Genomic DNA, 20906 nt, shown 5'->3' with positions numbered 1-20906 from the left:
CAGTTCCGTCATCAGTGCTTGAATCCATGTTCTCCAGGCCACCTGCCTCCTGCATTGTCCTCAGTGTCCACCTCTTACCCTGCAGATGGGAGTGCCTAGGTCACCTCCCATCCTGCAGAGTCTAATGGGCCTTTAGGGAAGCTGGCGGGTGAGTCTCTGACACCTGAGCTTGAGACGGCCTGGGTGCTTGTGGCCCAACATTTTAACCCCCAGGTAGAGGTCTTCTTTGTAGAGCCTTTTGGGGAAGTGCCTCCAGGTAGCAAGAGCAGGAACAAGCCCTGAAACAGCGATGACGGCAGTGGCACCAAGAGGATGGGGCTGTGGGATGGGGCAGTAACTGAACTCCCTTCTCTGAGCTGCCCTTTTGAGAGGCTGATGGTAGTTTCCCGCCACTGGAAAATTCCCATCCCTTTCACAAGGTCCCTATCCAGAGGAGAATGGCACAATTCTTAGGAAGGAAGGCCTATTAATGACTTAAACCAACAGGGGACGTAGTCTTAGAAATCCAGGGCAAGATGTATTAAGGTAGTCACAGTGTGGAATCCAGACAAAGCCTGGACACCCTTGTGTCCAGCTCTGCATGCATCGGGACACACCTGGTGTGTGAACCTGGGCGCTCACACACACCTGTGAGAGCTCTCATCTCTTTCAAGGGACTCAGAGCTGTTTTGGGTTTCCTTTCCCCCTGGCGGCCAAAGCGTGGGTTCAAGGTCAGTGGAGATTCCACAGTTGCACATGGGGAATCGAGCCCAAATCACAGGACAGTGGGGTCCTGACATTGTGGTGCTTTACTCCAAGGCACACACAGCCCTGGACAGGGCACACCGCATGCCTCAGAGTGCCTTTGTTTCAGCCCTGGGGCCACTGCAGTGATGCTACCATTTTGGTGACAGTGATGATAAACATCCACAGCCTGGTTAGGCCACGCTGACAAGTCCCCTCTCCACAGAGAGCCAGCAGAGGCCATGCATGTGAAGTAGAGAGGGCGGCATCTGAGAGCTAGCCTGCCTTCCTCCCTCCCTCCCATGCTGCTTTCAAACCTAGAAACCTGAAAATGGAAGAAATGAGCCACAAGTGGAAATAGACCCAGTTGCTTAAATCTGACTGTGATTCTTTGGCTCCACCTCCCTGTTCCCCAGCAGAGCCGCTCTCCTCCTTTTAGTCTCTTTCCAGATGGCACCTCCTCCATGCAGCCTTCCCAGGAAGGGCAGCAGCTTGTGAAATCTTCCTGCTCCACCTTCCCAGAGCACTCTGCTTGGTGGAGCAGCCCCTCTCGGCCACAGTCAGTTTTTCACAGGCCTACCTTGTTGCCCTGGAGGCCTGGGGCCTTGGTCTCCATGGGGTGCCCAACATGTGTCTGGACACCTGAGCAGAATGCTCAGGAAATCAGAGTTCAGTGGACACATTCTGCTATCTGTGGGCATCGTGGGTTGAGTGTGTGAGGCTAGAGGCAGGCTCTGGCGCTTTCCTTTTGCCATGTTTGATGGTCCCAGGCTAAGTGAAGGAAACCACTTTCTGACCTGGTTTGTCAGTTTGGGGGCAGGTGGCAAGGGGTGGTGTGGGCAGTGGAGGGTGGGAGAATCTACATGTCTGGACTAGAAGTTTTAGTCCTTCTTTCAATTTCAATGGAAAAAATCCCTTTTCAGCTTGTATTTTCCAGATTGGATGGCAGCGTTGTCCATGTGGTGTAAGGGTGTTGGATAATGCTTGTGTTTATGTTCTCATTGGTTACCATGGAAAAAATCAGAATAGATGGTTTCCATGGAGATTATCTTAAAATTAGTTTCTTTGAAGGTCCAGACATTGCTGCAGGGTTCACTGAATGCTCTTGGTGCCATCGGGGCTTTCTCTATGGCAGTGCCAAAGGCTGGTCTGAACGTTTGTGGATTCAGCCTAATTTGCCTCCTGTGCTTGAAAGTGCCAGAACACCAGAGTGGGGGTGATCCTGTGCCTCACCTTCCTCCTGGGTCCCGCTTGCCTGGCCTCAGCTCCACAGCTCATTCAAGTAGCCTGGAGCTTTTATTTTTTAATTTTTTAATTTTTTTTTACCACCACCAACAAAAAAACCCTTTGTATTGTGGAAATTTTCAAGCTAGCACAAAAGGTAGAGAGAATAATATAATGAACCACCCCCCCATGTATCCTTTACCTAGCTTTAGCATTTTGCCGATCTTATTTTGTTCATCTCCTCCCACCCTTTTTTAGAAGAGTTGGAATATTTTTGTTTAATCCAGATATGTTACCCTAAATAAAGACTTTTCTGGGTTAAATAACTGCAGTGCTCTTATCACATCCAACAAAATTAATATTTCCGTAATATCAGATGCCTAGTCCATGTTCACATTTTTCTGCATTGTGTCAAGAATATTGTTTTGTGCTCTTTGTTCAAATAAGGACGTGGGAGCCTTTGAAAGCCCACGTCTCCCCTCCTCGCCATGGTCCTGCTACGTGGAGAGGTTGAGCGCTCTTAGCTTAGAGCTGCAGTTGGGCCGGGCCAGGCAGAGCCTTGGGGCTCCACCCTCCCACTGTCCACAGGGAGAGTTGTGTACTCTGAGCTCCAGGACGCCCTTGTCCCAGCCTGGAGATGTGTCAGCGCAGGTGGGCCAGCTACTGCCAGCTGTCCTGGGGCAGGCGTCCGCTGGGGTGCGCTGTCCCTCTTCACAGCCTACAGGGGGAGGGAGGGAGAGGGGTGATGTAACCTTGATTCACAACAGCTGTGTGCAACTTCATCTTCCAGGAAAGGGAGGCTGTGAGACACCGGGGTTGGGGGGGGTGGGGGGGGAGGCAGCCTCCCTCGGCTCCTCCCTGGGCAGCACCAGGGTGAGGGCTTTGGCTCATCGGAGGCCCGCTGCCTCTGCGGGGTAGGCAGAGCCAGTCCTGGTTATCTGTCTTGGCAGGCTCTGCTCGTGTCCTGAGATGCTGCACAAAATATGAATTGCCGAGTGGTGGGAGTGGTGCCCGGGGATGCTTGGTGCCTCGAACACTCTCCATTGAACTAAGTGCAAGGAGAGTTTAAAATAGCCAGCCTTTGTTCCCGAGGTTTTAAAAATTCAACTCCAGTAGTTACAATGAGCTGTCTTCAAGTGGATCTATAAATAAACTGCTACTGTTCCTCTTTGTCACCGAGAGCTTCGGCGGCTTCCAGAGACGTCGGCTCTGCCGCTCATCTTCATTAGATGCCTCTCATCTGTGGGGCAGCTGCGGCCATCAGCAAGCCGGGCTGACACGCAGAGTTTGTAATGACAGCCACACGTTCCCTTTTAAAGAGCCACAGTGCCAAGCCACAGTGCCCCATGATCGACTACACAGGGAAAGATGTAACTTTGCATTGGAGAAACCTGGCAGGGAGGTCAACATCACCATTGATCGAGGTCAACATCACTGATATATAAGATATATAAGACCTGTCTGGTATATAAGACCTGTCCGTGTGAGCCCTGTGGTGTCATGCACATAGCTTTTGTGGTGCTCTTGTCAAAAATGCATAACCTCACCCCAGTTGTGAGAAAACATCAAACAGATCCAAACTGAGTGACATTTGACAACAAAACTGACCAGTACTCTTCAAAAATGTCAAGGTCATGAAAGACAAGGGAAAACTGAGGAACTGGACAGATCTCAGGAGACTAAGAAAAAACTGAATGCAGTGTGGGGTCCTGGATAGGATTCTGGAACATCAGGATCCAAGGACATTAATGGGTAAACTGGTGAAGCTCAAATGGAGCCCTTCCTTGGTTTGGTTAATGGAATTGTCCCAATGTTAATTTCCTGGCGTGACCATTGTACTAATGGTTATGTAAGATGTTAACACTGGGGGAGCCTTGGGGAGGGATATATGGAAATTTTCTGTACTATTTTTTGCAACTTTTCTCTAAGTCTAAAGTTAGTTCAAAGCAGTTTAATTTAAAAAAACAAAACAAAAACTACAGTCAACACTTAAGCTTTATCAGAAGCCTTGATCTCCCGCCCAGGGTGTCTCGGTTCAGGTGTTTGTGGTGGGGAGGGCAGGTGTTTCTGTCTCAAGGTAGGAGGTAACAACCTGAGCTACTTAGCACCCAGCCTGGAGTGGGCCCTTAGTGACGTGTGTGGAGCTGAACTGAGCAAGAGCCGGCCCTACAGGAAACAGGTCGTGTTCAAAGGGAGTTCTTACAAGGGTATTGGTCACCAGCATGGGGACCGCAGGGCGGCGTTGTCTGCTTGTGGACGTTGTCGTTTCTCAAAATGCTCCGGAGAGGCACCCTCTCCAGGAACTCTGGGCAGACTGGCAGCAGCTGCTCTGCAGCATCGCCTCCTCCTGAGGCTTCCCTGGGCTGCGTGGAGGACCCCACCACTCTGCCCTGCCCTGTTCCTTCTCATCCGTGTCCCTGAGCCCTGGGCTCTGCCTTGCTGCCTGTCAGCGTGTTTCTGGCTGTACCAGGTGTGATGACCTGGAGGGCTTCCACCCCTAAAGCCTGGGTTGGTTTTCCTCCACGCTCAGATCCAGGAGGGCCAGGACCTCCCCTGGGCACAGGAAAGTTCTCGCTGCACGATGGTCTGCTTGCTTTCTCATGGCTGCCACCAGTTTGCAACTGCTTAGCCTTCCTCTCCCCGTTTCGTCCTCCCCCGCTTCTCCCCACAGCTTCCCTCACGTGTCATTTCAGTAGGACAGTCCTCCCCTGCCCTACTTTTTTCTCCTGGGGGCATATCTGGACACTGGAATGACTTCCTGTTTCCTGCTTCTTACCAAGGCCGTCCTTTCACACCTTTGAAACACATTTGGCTGTATAAATCAGCCCTCCTGTGTGGGGAGGAATACTTGGAGACCAAGTATTGGAGAGCACGGCTGGGGAGTCAGCAGGAGATGGCTGGGGTTGAGCCCAGGGGTGGCTGACATAGCCCTGGGGGTGGGAGCCTCGGTCTTGCTTTGGGCCTGAGTGAGGAGACGGGGGTTCCGTGGTTTGTGCATTTAACATCTCCCACATGCCAGGGAGGCCTGTGACCCACACAGGTGTAATAGGATGACAGAGGCAGCTGTGGCCCCTGCCTCAGAGGGACTCTCAGGAGAGGACTGTGAGGTGAGAAAGTGGGCCAAGCTGCCTGTGGTCTTGGTGCCTGGACAGCACTGGTTCTGTGTGAGGAGGCCTGGGTCAGGCACGTGGATCCCTCATCCTCCAGGTTAGACCCATCCTCTGACCGCTTCACAGTTCTTAGTTCAGAGGACACCCTGTCTGCTTCCCGTTGGTGGGAGCCTGGGGTCACAGGGTGGCTCTTACACTGAATTGGAATCTGTCATCTTGGAGAGTCTGATTGAGTTCAGAGGAAGCTGTCCAGCCCCATCCCCCCGAGCCTCTTGGCTCACTCTCCTTGGGAGCCTGGTGTGGGGAACACATGGAGGCACCCTGCACATTCATACTCTAGACAAAAGCCAGCAGCGGTAACCAAACCCCACACACATACTTGGGCTGGCTTGGAAGAACATTGGCAAGATTGCCAAACAATTAGATGATTTTAAGAAACTAGAATTCCTCTTGGGTTCAAGGCTATGTTTAGAACCAGAAGCTTCCTCTCTTGTTGGAGTCCGGGCCGGAACCCTAAATTATAGGGCAGACAAGGCTGTAGTAGATGTAGTCCACAAATATGTGTGGGGAATACAGTACCAGGTTTCTTTTGAGCTTTGATTTGAGAAAACAGCTGTGTCTATTTCCACTTGAGAAGCTGGAGCTGAGCAGAGCCCAAGTGAGCTCTGCTCTGTCCCCTGCTCTCCTCGCCAGGGCCAGGTTTAGCAGACAGGGAGGCAGGCGAACTGGATGCCTGTTAACTTTCCATGAGGCAAATTGTCAAAGCCAAAGTCCTGAGGTGAAAACCAAGGAACGTCTGTGTCTGTGAATCTGCACCCTTGCTTAGCAGGCTATGTGATGAGCAGTTCGATGAAAGATTAAGTTGAAAAGATTCAACTGTGGTGTGTGGTGTGTCTGTCCATTTCTTTGTTTTGCACTCAGGGTCTATACTAGGAGGGTAACTGGTGAGACAGTCCAGATCTTGGGCCTGGGTCACCTCTGGCTCCCCTCTCTGGCCAGACCCAAGCCTTGGACCAGTTAGTTCCTAGATGTTTTTGTCTGTTACAGAGTTTTAGTTTCTGGAGCAGGCTGGGCAGGGGGCAAGGTCCGGTGTTAGAGACTAAAAGAGAAGGAGAAATTTCCATCTTAAGCAGGTGTTAATAATTGACCACCCCACCCAACTAGAGGGGGGCATTCTGTCAAGTCAGCTCATGACATCTTTATGGTAGAACTCCAGCCACTCCTGGCTTCTGGCCAGGTGTATGTAGACCTCACTTGCTCATGACTGTCAAGCTGTGTATGGACCCCTAAGCAGCTGAGACCTGAAATTCCATAGACTGGGCAGCTGCTGCTTGGAAAACCTTGCTTGGGACATCTGCTAACGACTGGGGAGTCACTGAAATGTGACTCTGACCTTCTGCATTTGGAAACCATCATCCCCAGACCAATGGTGGACCTCACGGGCCTGACCTGCGGTCTTTAGCCTTGGGTTTTGCCCACTGGTAATGTCCTGTGGCAAGGCAGTGATTTTCACCTTGAGTGCAGAGTGGCAGTGATGGGTAGTGTCAAGTGCAGTGTCATGTGATGGGCCTGTTGGGATCCTAGGGGCATTTCGGTTGTAACTGCATCTTTTTTCTTTTTCAAGTCAGACTTATTAGTACACAAATAGTAACATTCACCATTTAAAAAAGTGAACCATTCTCTGAGTTTCGACAAACAATCATGTAATCACCACCATGATCATGTTATAGAATATTTCCATCACCCCCCCAAATTTCCTTGTGCTTCTTTGTAGTCAATCCAGTACCTCCACCTCCAGCCCCAGGCAACTACGAGTCTTTTTTCTGCATTTTTCAGAATTTGATATAATTGAAATCGTGTAGTTATATGTTCTTTTTAGTCTGATTTCTTTCAGCTTAATTATTTTGAGATTCACCCATGTTGTTACATTTATCAATAGTTCATTTCTTTTTATTGCTGAGTACTACTCCATCGAATGGATATACAATTTGTTTGTCTGTTTGTGAACACTTGGGCTATTTTCAATTTGGGGGCTATTACAAATAAAGCTGCTGTTAACTTTTACATACATATCTTTCTATGGACATATGCTTCCATTCTTTTTGGGTAAATATCTAGGAGTGGAATGGCTGAGACGTGTAATGGGTATATGCTTAACCTTTTATGTTACTGTCAAACTGTCTTCCAAAGTGGTTGTTCCATCTTGCATTCTCCCCAGCAGTGTATGAGAGTTCAAGTTTCTCCACCTCCTCGGCAGCACTTGGGATGGTCAGTCTTTTTAACGCTAAAGCATTGTAATAGGTGTATAAGGGATATCTCGTGGTGATTTTAACTTGCATTTTCCTGATGACCGAGGATGTAGAACATTTTTTTACATGTTTGTTTGTCATATTTATATGTTCTTTGGTGAAGTGTCTTCAAATCTTTTTGCCTATTCTTTAAATTAGTTGTCTTATTGAATTATGAAAGTTCTTAGGTATTCTGGATACAAGTCCTTTACCAGATATGTAACTTGCAAATATTTTCTCCCAGTCTGTGGTTTGTGTTTTCATTTTCTTAACAGTGCCTTTCAAAGAGCAGAAGTTTTGAATTTTGATGAAGTTCATTTTATTGGCTTCTTCTTTCACGGATCATACTTTGGCTGTCATATCTAAGAAATCTACCTAACCCAAGGTCACAAAGATTTTCTCCTGTTTTAGAAGAAAAGTTCATACCAGTATTATAGTCTTAGGTTTTACATTTAGGTCTATGAATCATTTTTGAGTTACTTTTTGTATATGGTATGAGATATGTACTGAAACTCATTTTTTTGCATAAGGATTCCAGTTGTTCCAGCAATTGTTGAAAATACTATCTTATCTTCTCTCTGTTAAGTGGTGAACCATTTAAAAAAATGAATTGACCATATATCTGTGTGTATATTTCCGGACTCTATTTGTTCACTGATCTATGTGTCTGTCCTTTCACCAATGCCACACCGTCTTGATTGCTTTAGCTTTAGACTAAGTCATAAAATCAGGTAATGTGAGTTCTCTAGTTTTGTTCTTTTTTTCAAAAACGTTTTGTCTTTTCTAGTTCCTTTGCCTTTCCATATAAATTTTGGAATAAGCTTTTTGATTGCTATAGATGATTTTGGGGAGAATTGGCATCTTAACAACTTTGAGCCTTCAGTACATGAGCATGGTATATCTCTTCATTGATATTGGTCTTTTCTCATCAGTGTATTTTAGTTTACAGCATATAGATTTTGTACATATGTTGTTTGATTTATATCTAAGTATTTTGTAGTGGGTTGAATGGTGCCCCCCCCCTGCCAAGAAATATGTCTACATCCTAACCGCCAGAACCTGTGAATGTGACCTTACTTGGTGAAAGGGTCTTTGCCGATGTGCTTAAGTTAAGGATCTTGAGATTAGATCATCTTGTATTATTAGGTTGGCCCTAAATCCAGTGACAGGCGTCCTTATAAGAGACACACAGGGAAGAGAAGGCCACGTGAAGATGGAAGCAGAGAGTGGAGTTATGCAGCCATAAGCCAAGGAATTCTGGAGCCACCAGAAGCTGGAAGAGGCAAGAAAGGATTCTTAGTGCCTCCTGAGGGAGTGGGGCCCTTTTGATATCTTAATTTCAGACTTCCAGCCTCCAGAACTCTGAGAGAATAAATTTCTGTTATTTTAAGCCACCAAGTGTGACAATTTTTTTTTAGAACAGCCATAGGAAACTGATAAGACATTTCATGTTTTTTGGTGCTATTGAAAAGATAATGGCCAAGAATTTTTGGAAAATGATGAAAGGCATCAAACCACAGATACAAGAAGCTCAGAGAAATGACAAGCAGGCTGAAGAAAAAACAAAAACAAAACAGAACCCTACACAAATTATATTCAAGCTTCTGAAACCAAAGATTAAGAGAAATTCTTAAAGGTAGATAGAGAAAGGAGATGTTATATACAGAGGATCAAAGGTAGGAATTACAGAACTATTCTCATAGAACTGCACAAGCTGGAAGACATGGAAGTAACATTTTAAAAGTATCCAAAGAAAAAACTGTCAACCCAGAATTCTATACACAGAAAAAAAATCTTTTAAAAATGGAGAAATAAACACCCCCCCCCTTTTTTTTTTTCCCAGACAAACCAAAGCTGAGAGAATTCATTACCAGTAAACTTGTACTATAAGAAATGTCTCTTTTCTCTTTCTTCTCCTTCTGGGATTCCAGTCACACATGTATTAGATAATTTGATATTGTCCCACAGTTTACAGGTAGTCCGTTCTGGGTTTTTTTTTCCCTATTATGTTTCAGTTTGAGGAATTGATCTGTCTTCAGGGTCATTGGTTTCTTTTCCTCAATTGAGCTGAGCCTACTGTTGGACTGGCCAAAAAGTTCGTTCGGGTTTTTCCAAAACCTCTTCCCAAACGAACATTTTGGCCAACACAGTAGTAGCCCAACAAAGTCATTCTTCATATCTGGTATTGGGTTTCTTATTTCTAGCATTTCCATTGACTCTTTCTTACAATTTCTACCTCTCTGCTGAAATTCCCCACCTGTTCATGCATGTTGGCCACATTTTCCAGTAAAATCTTTAACATATTAATCATAATTATTTTTTCTCCATCTGATAGTGCCCACATCTAAGTCATCTGAATCTAATTCTGCTGATTGCTTTGTCTCTTGACAGTGGGGGTTTTTTTCCTTGCCTTTTTGAGTGTCTCATAAGTTTTTATTGAATGCCAGACATCATGTTCAGGATAGCAGAGACTGGGATAAATAGTCTTATCAGGAGTTGATACCTTGAACTTAGGGTGAGGTCTGGGTGTTGGAGGATTTTTCGCAGTGTTCCTGCTCCACCTCCAGCTTTCAGCCTACCCTGGGGTCCTGCCCCTCAGAGGATGTCTGTGTCCACGGTCTTGTCCCTCCCCCAGCAGTAGGCTGCTGTTGCTTGTTACCTGATGCTTGCTAGCTTTGTTGGAGGAATTCTCTGCTGTCCTGGGCCAGTTTCAGTCTTAGACCCTGTGTCCCTGGGTCTCAGAAGTAGGGCATTCTCAGTAGTCCTGCCCCTCCCTCAGCCTTTGAATACCTCAATGATCTCCACTCAGGGTGGTTTCCTGCCTCTCCCACAAGGCAAGAGAGGCTTTTATCTCTTTTTGCTCTTCCCCCAGTAGCTTAAGGATTTTGTTCCGTAGGCAAGAAGGATCTTGGCAGAGCTTCGTGCCTTTTCCACGTCTACTCCTCTCCTCCAGGCCTGCACCCTCAAGGATGGTTTTCTCCCCCCACCCTGTCTTTCTCATGAATGCCCAGTGGAGGTCTGTGGAGAAGACCTTGTGAGTAGGTGCGAACTCCCCTTGTATCTGTGGCTCCCAGGGGTTCTTCACTCTCACCCTGGCCACTCTCAGCCTCTGCAACTTGTTAACGTGCATAACTCAGTTCTTCTCACCCTCTTATATGGCACTCAGTGTCCCTTCTTCCCAGGCTTTGCCAGAGGTGAGACGATGCTCACTTCCTGTTTTCCTTGGAAGAGTCTGCCTTTCCTTAGATTTCAGGCTAGTTGTTTGCTCTGTGATCTCAGCTCTCTGATTTAAGAAAAGTTAAGATCCTTTTAGATTGTTGCTCTTTTTCTTGTTAGGATAGGATTAACACTTCCCCCAACTTTCTCTACCTTAGGCAGAAGCTTCTTATCCATACCTGCATCTTGATGATGAAAAGCTGAGACCATAGGCAATCCAGAGACCAGTCAAGAAGTTATCCCTGGGCTTCCCTGGTGGCGCAGTGGTTGAGAGTCTGCCTGCCAATGCAGGGGACACGGGTTCGAGCCCTGGTCTGGGAAGATCCCACATGCCGCGGAGCAACTAGGCCCGTGAGCCACAACTACTGAGCCTGCGCGTCTGGAGCCTGTGCTCCGCAACAAGAGAGACCAAGATAATGAGAGGCCCGCGCACTGCGATGAAGAGTGGCCCCCGCTTGCCGCAACTAGAGAAAGCCGTCACACAGAAACGAAGTCCCAACACAGCCAAAAATAAATAAATAAATAAATAATAAACTTTTAAAAAAAGAAGAAGAAGAAGAAGTTATCCCAGATGGATTGATTTCTTGTCACAAGGAAGACCTGCAAGCTCTGCTCTTTTGTTTTTTAATGAAAATGTATGGGTTGGTTACCCATGTGTTTGAGTGGCTGAAACCACAGATATTTACACGATTCCTACTGTGCGCAGTGCTGAGCTTATGGTGGCGTATGACAGGATGGCAGCAACAGAAACTGAGGCAAGTAGATTAACCTACTGTGAGAGCCTGGGATCCCACACCAGGGTGGGGACACCTACAGACCCCAAATGAGATTGCCGCAAAGTTAAATAGATTCATCTATTCTGAGTTTGACCTTTTTTTTTTTTTTTTTCTTTTGATGTTAAGATGTTTATATTTGGTACAAGTGAAAGTTGTCGACTTGGTGTGACTTTCTAGGTATGTATGTTTGGGTTAATGTTGTTGTAATCTTACTTGTGAGAGAACTAACGAGGACCACCAGGCAGGGCCCCTAGTACCCTTGGATGTTGAACAGACAAAGCACTGATAGGATTTCTCCCCTTAAACACTGCTCCTGTTATCCCACCACTGTCATTACTCACAGCCCTCGCACGCGCGTGCGTCTCTTCCTGCTCTTGCCCATCATCTTCTTATCTCTGCTTTATTGCTTATCTGCCGGGGAAATGCCATATCTGCAGAGTGCTGGAGTGCAGGTGAGTGCCTGCGATGGTGTGCGGGGCGGGACTGCCGGCCCTTTGCCTTGGGGAGGTGTCATTTCACAGGAGTGTCACCATGATGGGCTTGGCTCTTTGAGGCATCGAGTGTGTGTGGAGGGCCTGCTCTGTGTTCAGCTCTGTGCCAGGCAGGCATTCCAGGGCAGGTGGGGTGGAGGAATGACGCAAAAAGTGTTAGAGCCAGGAGCCAGGAGCCTCCACAAGGATGGAAGAGAGGAGCTGGGGGTGTGGAAGCAAATCCGCAGGCCATGTCACCTGTCAGAGGCTGCTTCCTGTCAGGAAATGCCTGTACTTTGGGTTCAGATCCCAGCCGTCATTTCCTATATTAGAGCAAGTGATTTAACCTCCCTGAGCTTGCTTCCCCATCTGAAAATTAAGGTTAGTAATGCCTGCTGTGAGGGGTCATTGTAGGGATTAAATGAAGTGACGTATAAAATGCTGGCACATAGGTGGCAAGTAAACCACAGCGATAGCCATCTTTACGTGCAGTGTGTCAAGTGCTGTAATGTCTTCTGGTAAGAGCGGACAAGGTTGCAGAGAAGGGCTGTGTCCTGGTGAAGGTAAGAGCAGGAGCGAATGCTGTGGCTGGAGGAATAGCCCAGGGCAGGCAGAACCCTGGACTTGTGAGCAAGGCTGGGGGCTGGGTACCTTCTGACAGTCACTTCCTGTCTGAGCCTCAGGTTCCTGCGGCCCTCTCTTCCAGAGGCCACCTCCCTGCCTCGGGCATGTGGCTGCGGTCCTCAGTACTCTTTTGGAGCTGGCTGGACTTGGGCTCAGAAGGAGGGTTCCTGTTGGTAAAGTCAGTGGCGCTCACCCCCCAACCCCTGCTTCCAGAGACTCGGCTCGGCACTGTCCATTTCTGGGCCGCTCTGCAGAAACACTCAGAATTTCCATCCCCTCCTTCCCAGGCAGCAGGCAGCGCCCATCTGGCCACTCCTTGAGGACGCCGGCTGTCAGGACAGAGGGCTGCCAGGTTCCCACCCTCCCTCTGGTGGCCTTTCCTGAGGGAGCCAGGGGGACTCTGTCCAGAGGAAGAGCGTGCGTGTCTCGAAGGGGGTCCTTTGGAAGCAGTAGACACTGGCTTCTCAAGAAAGGCCTGTGGGTGATTTGCAGATAAGCGCCTCTCACAGCCCAGCCCTTGGGAGGGCAGGCCCAGTCGTCACCCCCATTTTATAGAAGATGAGGAAGTGGAGGCCCAGAGGAATTAAACCTCTTGCCCAGGGCCACCTAGCTGGTCAGTGGTAGAGCTCAGATGTCGACCACAGCCTGTCCGAGTCACTGCTCTTCCCCGCTGCACTCTGCTGTGTCTCCCGACAGCACTGCCTGGGTCTGGGGGCCGCTGCGGTGAGGTGAAGGCCAGTCAGGGCTTCTGGAACATTTCCTTTTGGAATGGGCTTTGAGAGCTGAAGTGTATCGATACCTGGAGGACTGGAAGAGCCTAGCCCCGGTGGGCCGAGGTCTTACAAAATGGCCACAGTGCCGCAAGCAGACAGGCCGACGGTGGGCATGTGGACATGGCACTGCTCCTGCTTTCAAGAATCCTCCTCAGGCTTGTGTCTCACATTCAATTTCTCTTTAACCACCAGGGCCTGCATTTTTCCAAGTTCAAATTGACATGCACTTGAGAGTCTGTTATCTATGAGATTAGAACACTTTCCTAATAAAGGAAAATATGCAAGTAGGGTCCACGTGCTAAACTGCCCTTCTTTGATGGTTGGGAATCCTCTTCCGGGCTGATTCTTCTCAAGGACTCTGAGGCCTGCCCAGGTGAACATGTCTAGGGCAGAGCATCTTCCTGGGGCTAGGCCACTGGATTTATACAAAAGATGGGCCAACTCAGAGGAGATGCAAGCCGGCTGCCAGTGGCAGGTGTGAGGCATCCTAGGTGAGCCCCAGTCATAGCCAGTATTCTCCAGTGGCTGTGGCATTGAGGGGTGAAGGAGTGCTGGGTGGAGTACCCTGGCTCTGTGGTGTATGGGGAGTTGACAGGCTTTGAGCCTAGTGATGTCCTGGGTTTAGAGGGGAGAGGAGCGATGAGTGCAGGCAGAAGACAGGAATAGGGACGCAGGCACATGGGCAGGGGGCAGGCCCTGTGGGTGGTCTGGCATTGATTCATCCCACTCATGTGTCCTAGCCCTGGAGACACGGTGGCTGGAGGAACAGGGCAGGGATGGGGCAGGCCCAGGTGCGGAGCACAGAGGAGCTTCTGATTGGGCATGGGGGGTTGCAAGGTGAGTGGAGGACAGGATGCTCGGAGCAGGGGGAAGGAAGGGTAGATGAGGGGCCCTGGGAGCTGGGCACAGGAGCACTGAGGTGGGAGCGGAGCTGCGGAAGGAGGCAGGCTGGAGCAGGGTGCCCCGTCAAGGGGTTTGAATTTTCTCCCAGTGCCGGTAGAGAGCCCTGGATGACTGGCAAAGCCAGGGAATGATGTGGTAACATTTGGAATGTCCATCAGTGAGGCTGTGGTTGAAAACACTGAGCCCCAAGCGTGGCTGCATTTATGGGTTACTGGGGTTTGGGGGCTGGCCGAGAGTGTCGGCCTCACTGAGCATGTCATTCCCACAGGGGACGAGTCCACAGAGGAACTGTAGGTTCCTGAGCATCTGCCCACCGTGTCCTTGGGAGGCTCCCGGCATTCTGCCCTGCTGAACACATGCACGATGCTTCTGGGGTCAGGAGAAGCCTTTGTGTGCAGAGCAGTGCCTGACTTTTGGGGGACACGCATTGGACTGGAATGAGCCCCCTTAGGAAATCACTTGCCCTCAGTGGTGGTGGAGGAGGATGGCTTCTGCATTTGGGGACTGAGGATCTTAGGCAGAAACACCAAGTCCCTCATGTTCCTGGAGTCTTGTCTGAAGCAGCCTGGGGCACCTGTCCTGTGGATTCTGACTCCCGCCAGCCATCAGGCCAGGACGTTCACGTAGAATCTGTTTTCCCGGGGGATCTGGCCAGGGCAGGGTTGGAACCTCCCGATGGTTCTGGGCCATCCCCATTCCCGGGGTGGGGAATTGACCTTAAGCTAACCAGGAGGAAGGGTGACTTCAGAGCCAGGCTGGGCTTCAGGGGTCCCGCACTCTGACAGGCCTAGTGGAGGGCATGCCGTGTGAAGAGCTGGCAGCCCCCGGCCTCTCTGAGGGCCTCCAAGAGCCCACCTGCACATCCCTCCCAGGCCCCTGCAGCCCGGACTGCCAGGTGCTTTGATTCCGCTCCTCACTCACGGCCTCTGCTCAGAAAAGGGGGCTGGAAGGGAGCGCGCAAGCCCGGATGTGGGAGTCCCGCCACACCGCCGTTGCTCACCAACATTTGGAACTTGTCTTCTCGAGTTTGCTGGTGGTTTTCCACTTGATCCTTCAAGGAGCTCTTCCTCTCGGTGTTTCCTCAAGCACTGACTCAAGACTAAAGGGTTCTCTTTCCTTTCATTGTCTTTAGCCAGAAGTGGATTCCCCCGTCCCACCAGGCAGGGGCAGGAGTCAGGAGTCGATGCAGAGCCAGCCCCAGGAGCCCATCAGCATGCCCCAGACGCTGACCAGCACGCTGGAGCACATTGTAGGCCAGCTGGACGTCCTCACCCAGGTAGGCCGTGACGTGAATTCACCCCATCGTCTGCTCTTGGCCTGGCATTTGGACCATTTGAAGTTGGCCGGCGGGTGCTGGATTTTTTTTTTTTTTATCTGTCAAAACTTTTAGTATTTCATCTTTTTTTTTTTTCTCTCTCTCCTTAACCTAACCACATTACTGTCATCACACCCAACAAGGTTAACGGTAATTCCTCAATACCATCCAATATTCTCAGGGGTCACTTTTAACGGGTTCAGGACGCACAGAGGGAGAAAGAAATATGAAGGTAAGGACCGAGGGGATGCAGGCGGCACATTAAAGAGCCGAGGCGACATCGCTCCCGGCTGCGGCCGTGGATCGGGTGCCCAGCTCCCAGGGCCTCCCCGTTCCTGCTGTCATTAACTGCGCCAGGCCAGCACCAGCCAGGCCAGGTCGAGGCCCGCTCGGAGCCACGAGCTCCTCGCCTCCTGGCTCCCAGGCGGCGACCCCAGCACGCCCCGTGCAACTGAAAAGCCCACCGTCCCCAGACACCGACGAGTTCCTGGAGGGGAAACGATTGACACAGCTGCCTGCACTGCACCCCCGGCCCTCCCCCGCGGTACCTGCGTCTCCTGGCAGGGCTGGGAGCTGCAACTGGCTCCCGAGCCCGGCCCACCCAGGTCCCCCGCAACCGCTCTTCCTGATGCCTGTTCCCGCACCGAGCTCTCAGCACCGCGACCTCCGGGTGCTGGGTTTTTAAGAAATATAATTATAATGTACCTATTTTCCAGCCCAAATTAATGAAATAGCAGTGCCTGCCCTGGGATCCTGGATTTCAGGGCCATCCGATCCCTGGCCAAGCCACTGGACCCCAAAATCACCAACACTGAATCCTGCCAGGGAGTGCCCACCCAGTGCTGGCCTGGGCCACAACAGCTTTGAAAGAAACGCTGTCCATTCATTTGACTCTTCTGTGGGTGGGCACTCCAGAGACGTGCCAGGGAACTGCGTGCAGTGAGTCAAAGCATCCGAGAGCCCAGGCTCTGGGCTGCTCCTTAGCCTTTGAGCGACCTTGGAGACATCCCTTCGGCTCTCCAAGCCCTGGTGTGTTTATCTGTGATGAGCCTGCCATGTTTGTGGTCAGGATTAAAGGAGATGAGTCTGCAGGAAGTGTTTGACCTGTGCCTGGCCCTAGGTAGCTGCTCAGTAGATGTTAGCTGTGGCACTGACCACCCTCATCAGGGAGATCAGTGTGGCCCCGTCACCACCAGGAGCGTAAGTGCATCTGGCAGCTCATAACACAGACTTGCATTGCAGCAATTCCAGTGAGAGCAAAGCGCCCTGACGAGAGGGGGCAGCCAGCACTGCGGGCATGCCCAATGGGGCATCTTCTCCTGGGGTGGAAGAGCAGTCCCGCAGAGGGAACAGCCTGCCTGCAGGTCTGGGGGGGCCATGGGCACATCCAGGCAACAAGCAAAGCCCAGCACAGCTGACATGGGGCATGTAGGTGGTGGTGGCAGCTGGGCCGAGGCAGGATTTAAAGGTCCTCAGGCCCCTTCCCTCCTGGGCTCTGGGTGCAGACACCCCCGCCTGTGCTGGCTCACGGCAGAGGGGGAATGCAAGAGGGAGGCCAAGGACCCTTGAGTCTCTGACGGAGATGGAGCTGAAGCGGCGTGGCGTCCCTTCCCTACCTCTGGATCTGGGGCTAAGTGCGAAAACCTCCTCCACATTGTGTCCCGTGGTCCACGGCGTGTCACAGCATCTCAGCTGGTACTGCACACCCTGGACCCACTGAAGGAAGGGCATTTGAGGGGAAAGGTCAGGCGTCGGTGACTAGGGGATGGTGGGACTATGCGCACATCATACAGACATTGCCGAGAGCCTCTTAGCCCTGGAGGAGGAGGCGTGTGCTGAGAGAGGGAGATGAGCAAAGACTTAGAAAACTTCTCCCACCTCAGAGCCGTCAGAAACTGCCAAGACTGCCTTCATGTTCTTCACAGCCTCGTCAAGTGAGAGTTCAGGGGAGGTGGAATGAATTAGAACTTTATAGGATAAAATTGGAAATTAAGTCTGAGAAGGTAGTTAAAAATAGCCTCATTGGATCCAGAGGAGTATAACACTAGAAACATTTCCTGTCACTGTGTTTTAAGGGCGTACATGGAAGGTTTTTTCATGTGTTAGCAGTCAGGGGTCTGGTAGTAACTTCGTAAGAAACTGGCATCACAGGGAATAAGTGAAACCTTGGCCTGTGGCCGGGGTCACACCGCTCAGCCCCTTTGCAAATCCAGACAGCACTGCCCCCCACCGAAGGCCAAGCCCATCAACCAGTCACCCGCTTTGCCAGACAGTGTGCATTCCTGAAGGCCACAAAGTGTGCCGTGTTCCTGATAGAGTCAACATATTTTGAGGCAACTTGGGTTCCACAGATGAAGCCCCCAGCTGAGACCTTAGAGTGCAACCTGTTTTCAAAATGGTGTGGGGAGGCGTCTGCACGAATTTGCGTGCTACCTCGGGCTTGGTCGCCGGTTGTTTTCCAGGCCCACGTCCCCTCCTGGAGTTGGGGCCCTAGCTGAGGTGTTTAGCTCCAGCCAGAGCTGCCCCCGCTGGGGATGGAGGTTCCCTGGCCCCTCCTGTTGGGACCAGCCTGGCTGCGGGCAGTCCCCTCTCTGGAGGCTCCCCTGAGGCCTAGAGCCGGGTGACCACCGCCGTCCTTCTCCCCATGCGGGTAGCTCAGCTGGGACTCTGCGCCTCCTTGGCCTCTGGGTGTTGGCCTCGGATGCTTTCCCCTCAGCCGCGCTCCTCACCCTTCTGGCGTGCGCCTGTGCTCTGGAGGAGCAGGGGTGTCGCGGCCACCCCGACACTGACACCTCCTTCAGAGTTCTCTGTCTGAATCATGCTGTTCTCCTCCGTCCTGCCCCATCACTGCCCCTTCCCTCCCCCACAAGGAAGTCTATATCTAAGCAGCCTCCGAGAGGGACACTGCCTTCTAGGTCCTGTGGGCCTCCGTCCTGAAGAACATCCTTCAGGGAAGAAGCCCAGGGCTGCAGTGGGCAGCGGCCAGGATGTTTACTGAGCGAGTCACAGAGGCTCCAGTCCCGGGTGACAGAAGGTGCTCCGCTGTGGAGGTTCACTGTCCTCAGAGCCTGCCTTCCCGCTCAGCAGGCTGGATGCGGCCCAGTGATCGAATCCTCTCTGGAGGTGTGTGACCCATTTGGCACCCATCTGAAGGCTAAGGACCCGGCCTCAGTCCTCGTCCGTGGCCGCTCTGTGCAAACCAGAGGCCCAGAGGTCAGGTGGCTGAGTGGGCCTGGGGAAAATGTGGCTCAGAGCTTGTTTGGGTGCAAGTCCTGGCTTTCCCACTTCTAGCTCAGTGACCTTGGGCAAGTCACTTAACCTCTTCGTGCCTCAGTTTCCAGATCTGGGACACAGAGCTGATAATTGCATCCACTTCACGGGCCTCTTGTGCGGATGGGGTCTGTCAGCCTGTGTGAAGCTCTTTGAACGGTGCCCAGCAATGCCATGTGCTGCTGATGGGTTCAGTGCTGCTCCTGCTGCTGACCTTGTCACTATTCAGGGCCTGGCTGGCATGGGTGCAGGGGGATCCTCACGACGGCACCAGAAACAGCTCCCCAGTTCCCCCTGCCTCTCTGCCCAGGAGAGCCATTCCCCCACCCTCACAGCAGGCGTGGAGGGTTCCCTCCGTGCACCCAAGTTCGCTGAGTCTTTTCTGTGTGTAGGGCCCTGAGCGAGACCCAGTCCCACCCTTAGGAGGGCCCAGGACTGAATCTGCTGATGTCAGAGCCAGGCCTCCTAGGAAGAGCAGGCAACCAGGACCGTGGGAGACAGCTGGGCAGAGCGCGCCAGATGGGAGTCCAGTGGGCCAGGTGGAGAGGGCCACGGAGTCCTTTGGCCTGGGCTAACAGAAGAAGCACCATAGGCATTTGCGCTCCTGGTGCGGCCACTGAGCAGGGCAGAGTCGGGCCAGACCCACGCTGAGGGTCTGGCATGGAGTAGGGACAGGGACACAGAGAGATTGGGACCTGGGCCGGGGGTGGAGCTGTCAGGGCCCTTCCCCCAGGAGGCGAGTTCTGCAGCCTACTTGGCTCAGGTTCACCGCAGGAGGGAGGAAGGGGGTGAGGAGACGGGCAGGACAGCACAGCAGTCAGCCTCTGCGATGCCGCTGGGCTCCCGAGGGAGTGAGGCGCTTCCTTTAGCCCCCACGGAAAGCAGACTGCCCCAGGGACATGTGCGGCATCTGCATCCAGCCCTTTAACTCCTGAATTGGGGTTGTGTGGTTTTATTTTTTGGGGAATACCTTTTTGGTAAAGTGCATACATTGTTTTTCAAAAGTGTATTTATTCAGGGAAATAGGATGGGATGGCCTTGCAAGGTACACAGCCCTTCATGCATCTCACGCCCGAACAGGTTCCCTCTTCGGGCTGTCCCGGGCTGTCGGGTCTCCCCACAGTGTTGTTTTAGATGGAAAGTCCTCAGAGTGTGGGGATCACATCCTCATCATAATTTTCCTCCTGATGTTTATCTGAGGCCTGCAACTTTCCAAGGGCTTTCCTCTGCAGCCCTGTGTTATCCTCCTGCCTGGTGCCCACAGGTCACCTTATGCCTGGTGCAGATAGGGTGTTGTGCCTAGATACGGCTTGTGCCTGGACCAGCTCTGGGGTCCACTCAGCCTGGGGCTTCTCCAGGATGCCAGATGATCCTGAGCTCGACCCGCTGTAGGTCCCCAGCTTCCCTTGCTAACCATTTCTGTGTAGTTAGGTATGGCTTCATTGAGAAGTTTATCTGCAAACCAAACTTGACCTTTCTGAAAGTTAAGGCCAGAAGCTCTTGCTCAGCCCTCTGTGATCACAGAGCCCAGCAGAGCCCGGCCCCTGAGGTCACCAGCCAGAGAGCACACCCCCTTGCCCTGGCCCTTCTTTGTGTGGGGGAAGCCCCCCCTTGCCCCTGTGAGATTGCTGTTTGGGGCCTCACTGAGCTCCTCAGTACCCTGATCCCAGCTGGACACTGTGTCCTGAGCAGCCAGGGTGTGTTTGGCCTTACACGTCCCTATCAGCTGTGGGGAACAGAGGTACCTCCCTTGGGTGTCAGGGCTGCTCTGCTCAGCCCAGTGAGCCACTGCCCATTAGCCTGGGCGTACTTGCCCTCCTGGTCTTGAGGGCCAACTCCACCGCTCATCACCTGGGTGACCTCGGGCAGGTGATGTTGCTCCCCAGAGCCTCAGCTTCCTCACGTGTAAAGTGGGGACAGCCGAGCCTGCTCGTGTCCTCTGAGCACTATGGTGAAGCTCTGGGTTACCTGGGTGGGCTAGGTCGATGTTCTCCAAGGGTCAGTGTGGGAAAACAGGGTGGCCAGGTGACACAGGAGTGGACATTCCACGCATGTCTGTAACTGCTGGAGTCCCAGGAATGCTTCTGAGCTGCCAGTGAGACTCTAGTGGTCTGACTAGGCATTAGGATGAGAGGGAGACAAAGAGGAGGTCTTTCCCCACCTCCAGGAAGGAGGAGGGCCCAGGAGGTGACGAGAGGGACTGGGAGCCTGGGG

General features: G+C 51.6%; 1 protein-coding gene across 1 annotated transcript in view; it reads left to right on the top strand.

The window, feature by feature from the left end:
• The window catches only part of POC1A (POC1 centriolar protein A), a 72903-nt gene that overhangs the window by 36976 nt on the left and 15021 nt on the right, over positions 1–20906 (top strand). Inside the window, exon 10 of the mRNA XM_036869106.1 lies at positions 15240–15383. Coding sequence (XP_036725001.1) covers positions 15240–15383 — 144 coding nt within the window. The remainder of the gene's footprint in view (positions 1–15239; positions 15384–20906) is intronic.

This window comes from Balaenoptera musculus, chromosome 11 (assembly GCF_009873245.2).
Source record: "Balaenoptera musculus isolate JJ_BM4_2016_0621 chromosome 11, mBalMus1.pri.v3, whole genome shotgun sequence".
NCBI classification, from domain to species: domain Eukaryota; kingdom Metazoa; phylum Chordata; class Mammalia; order Artiodactyla; family Balaenopteridae; genus Balaenoptera; species Balaenoptera musculus.
This window is presented reverse-complemented; position numbering and strand designations above follow the sequence as displayed.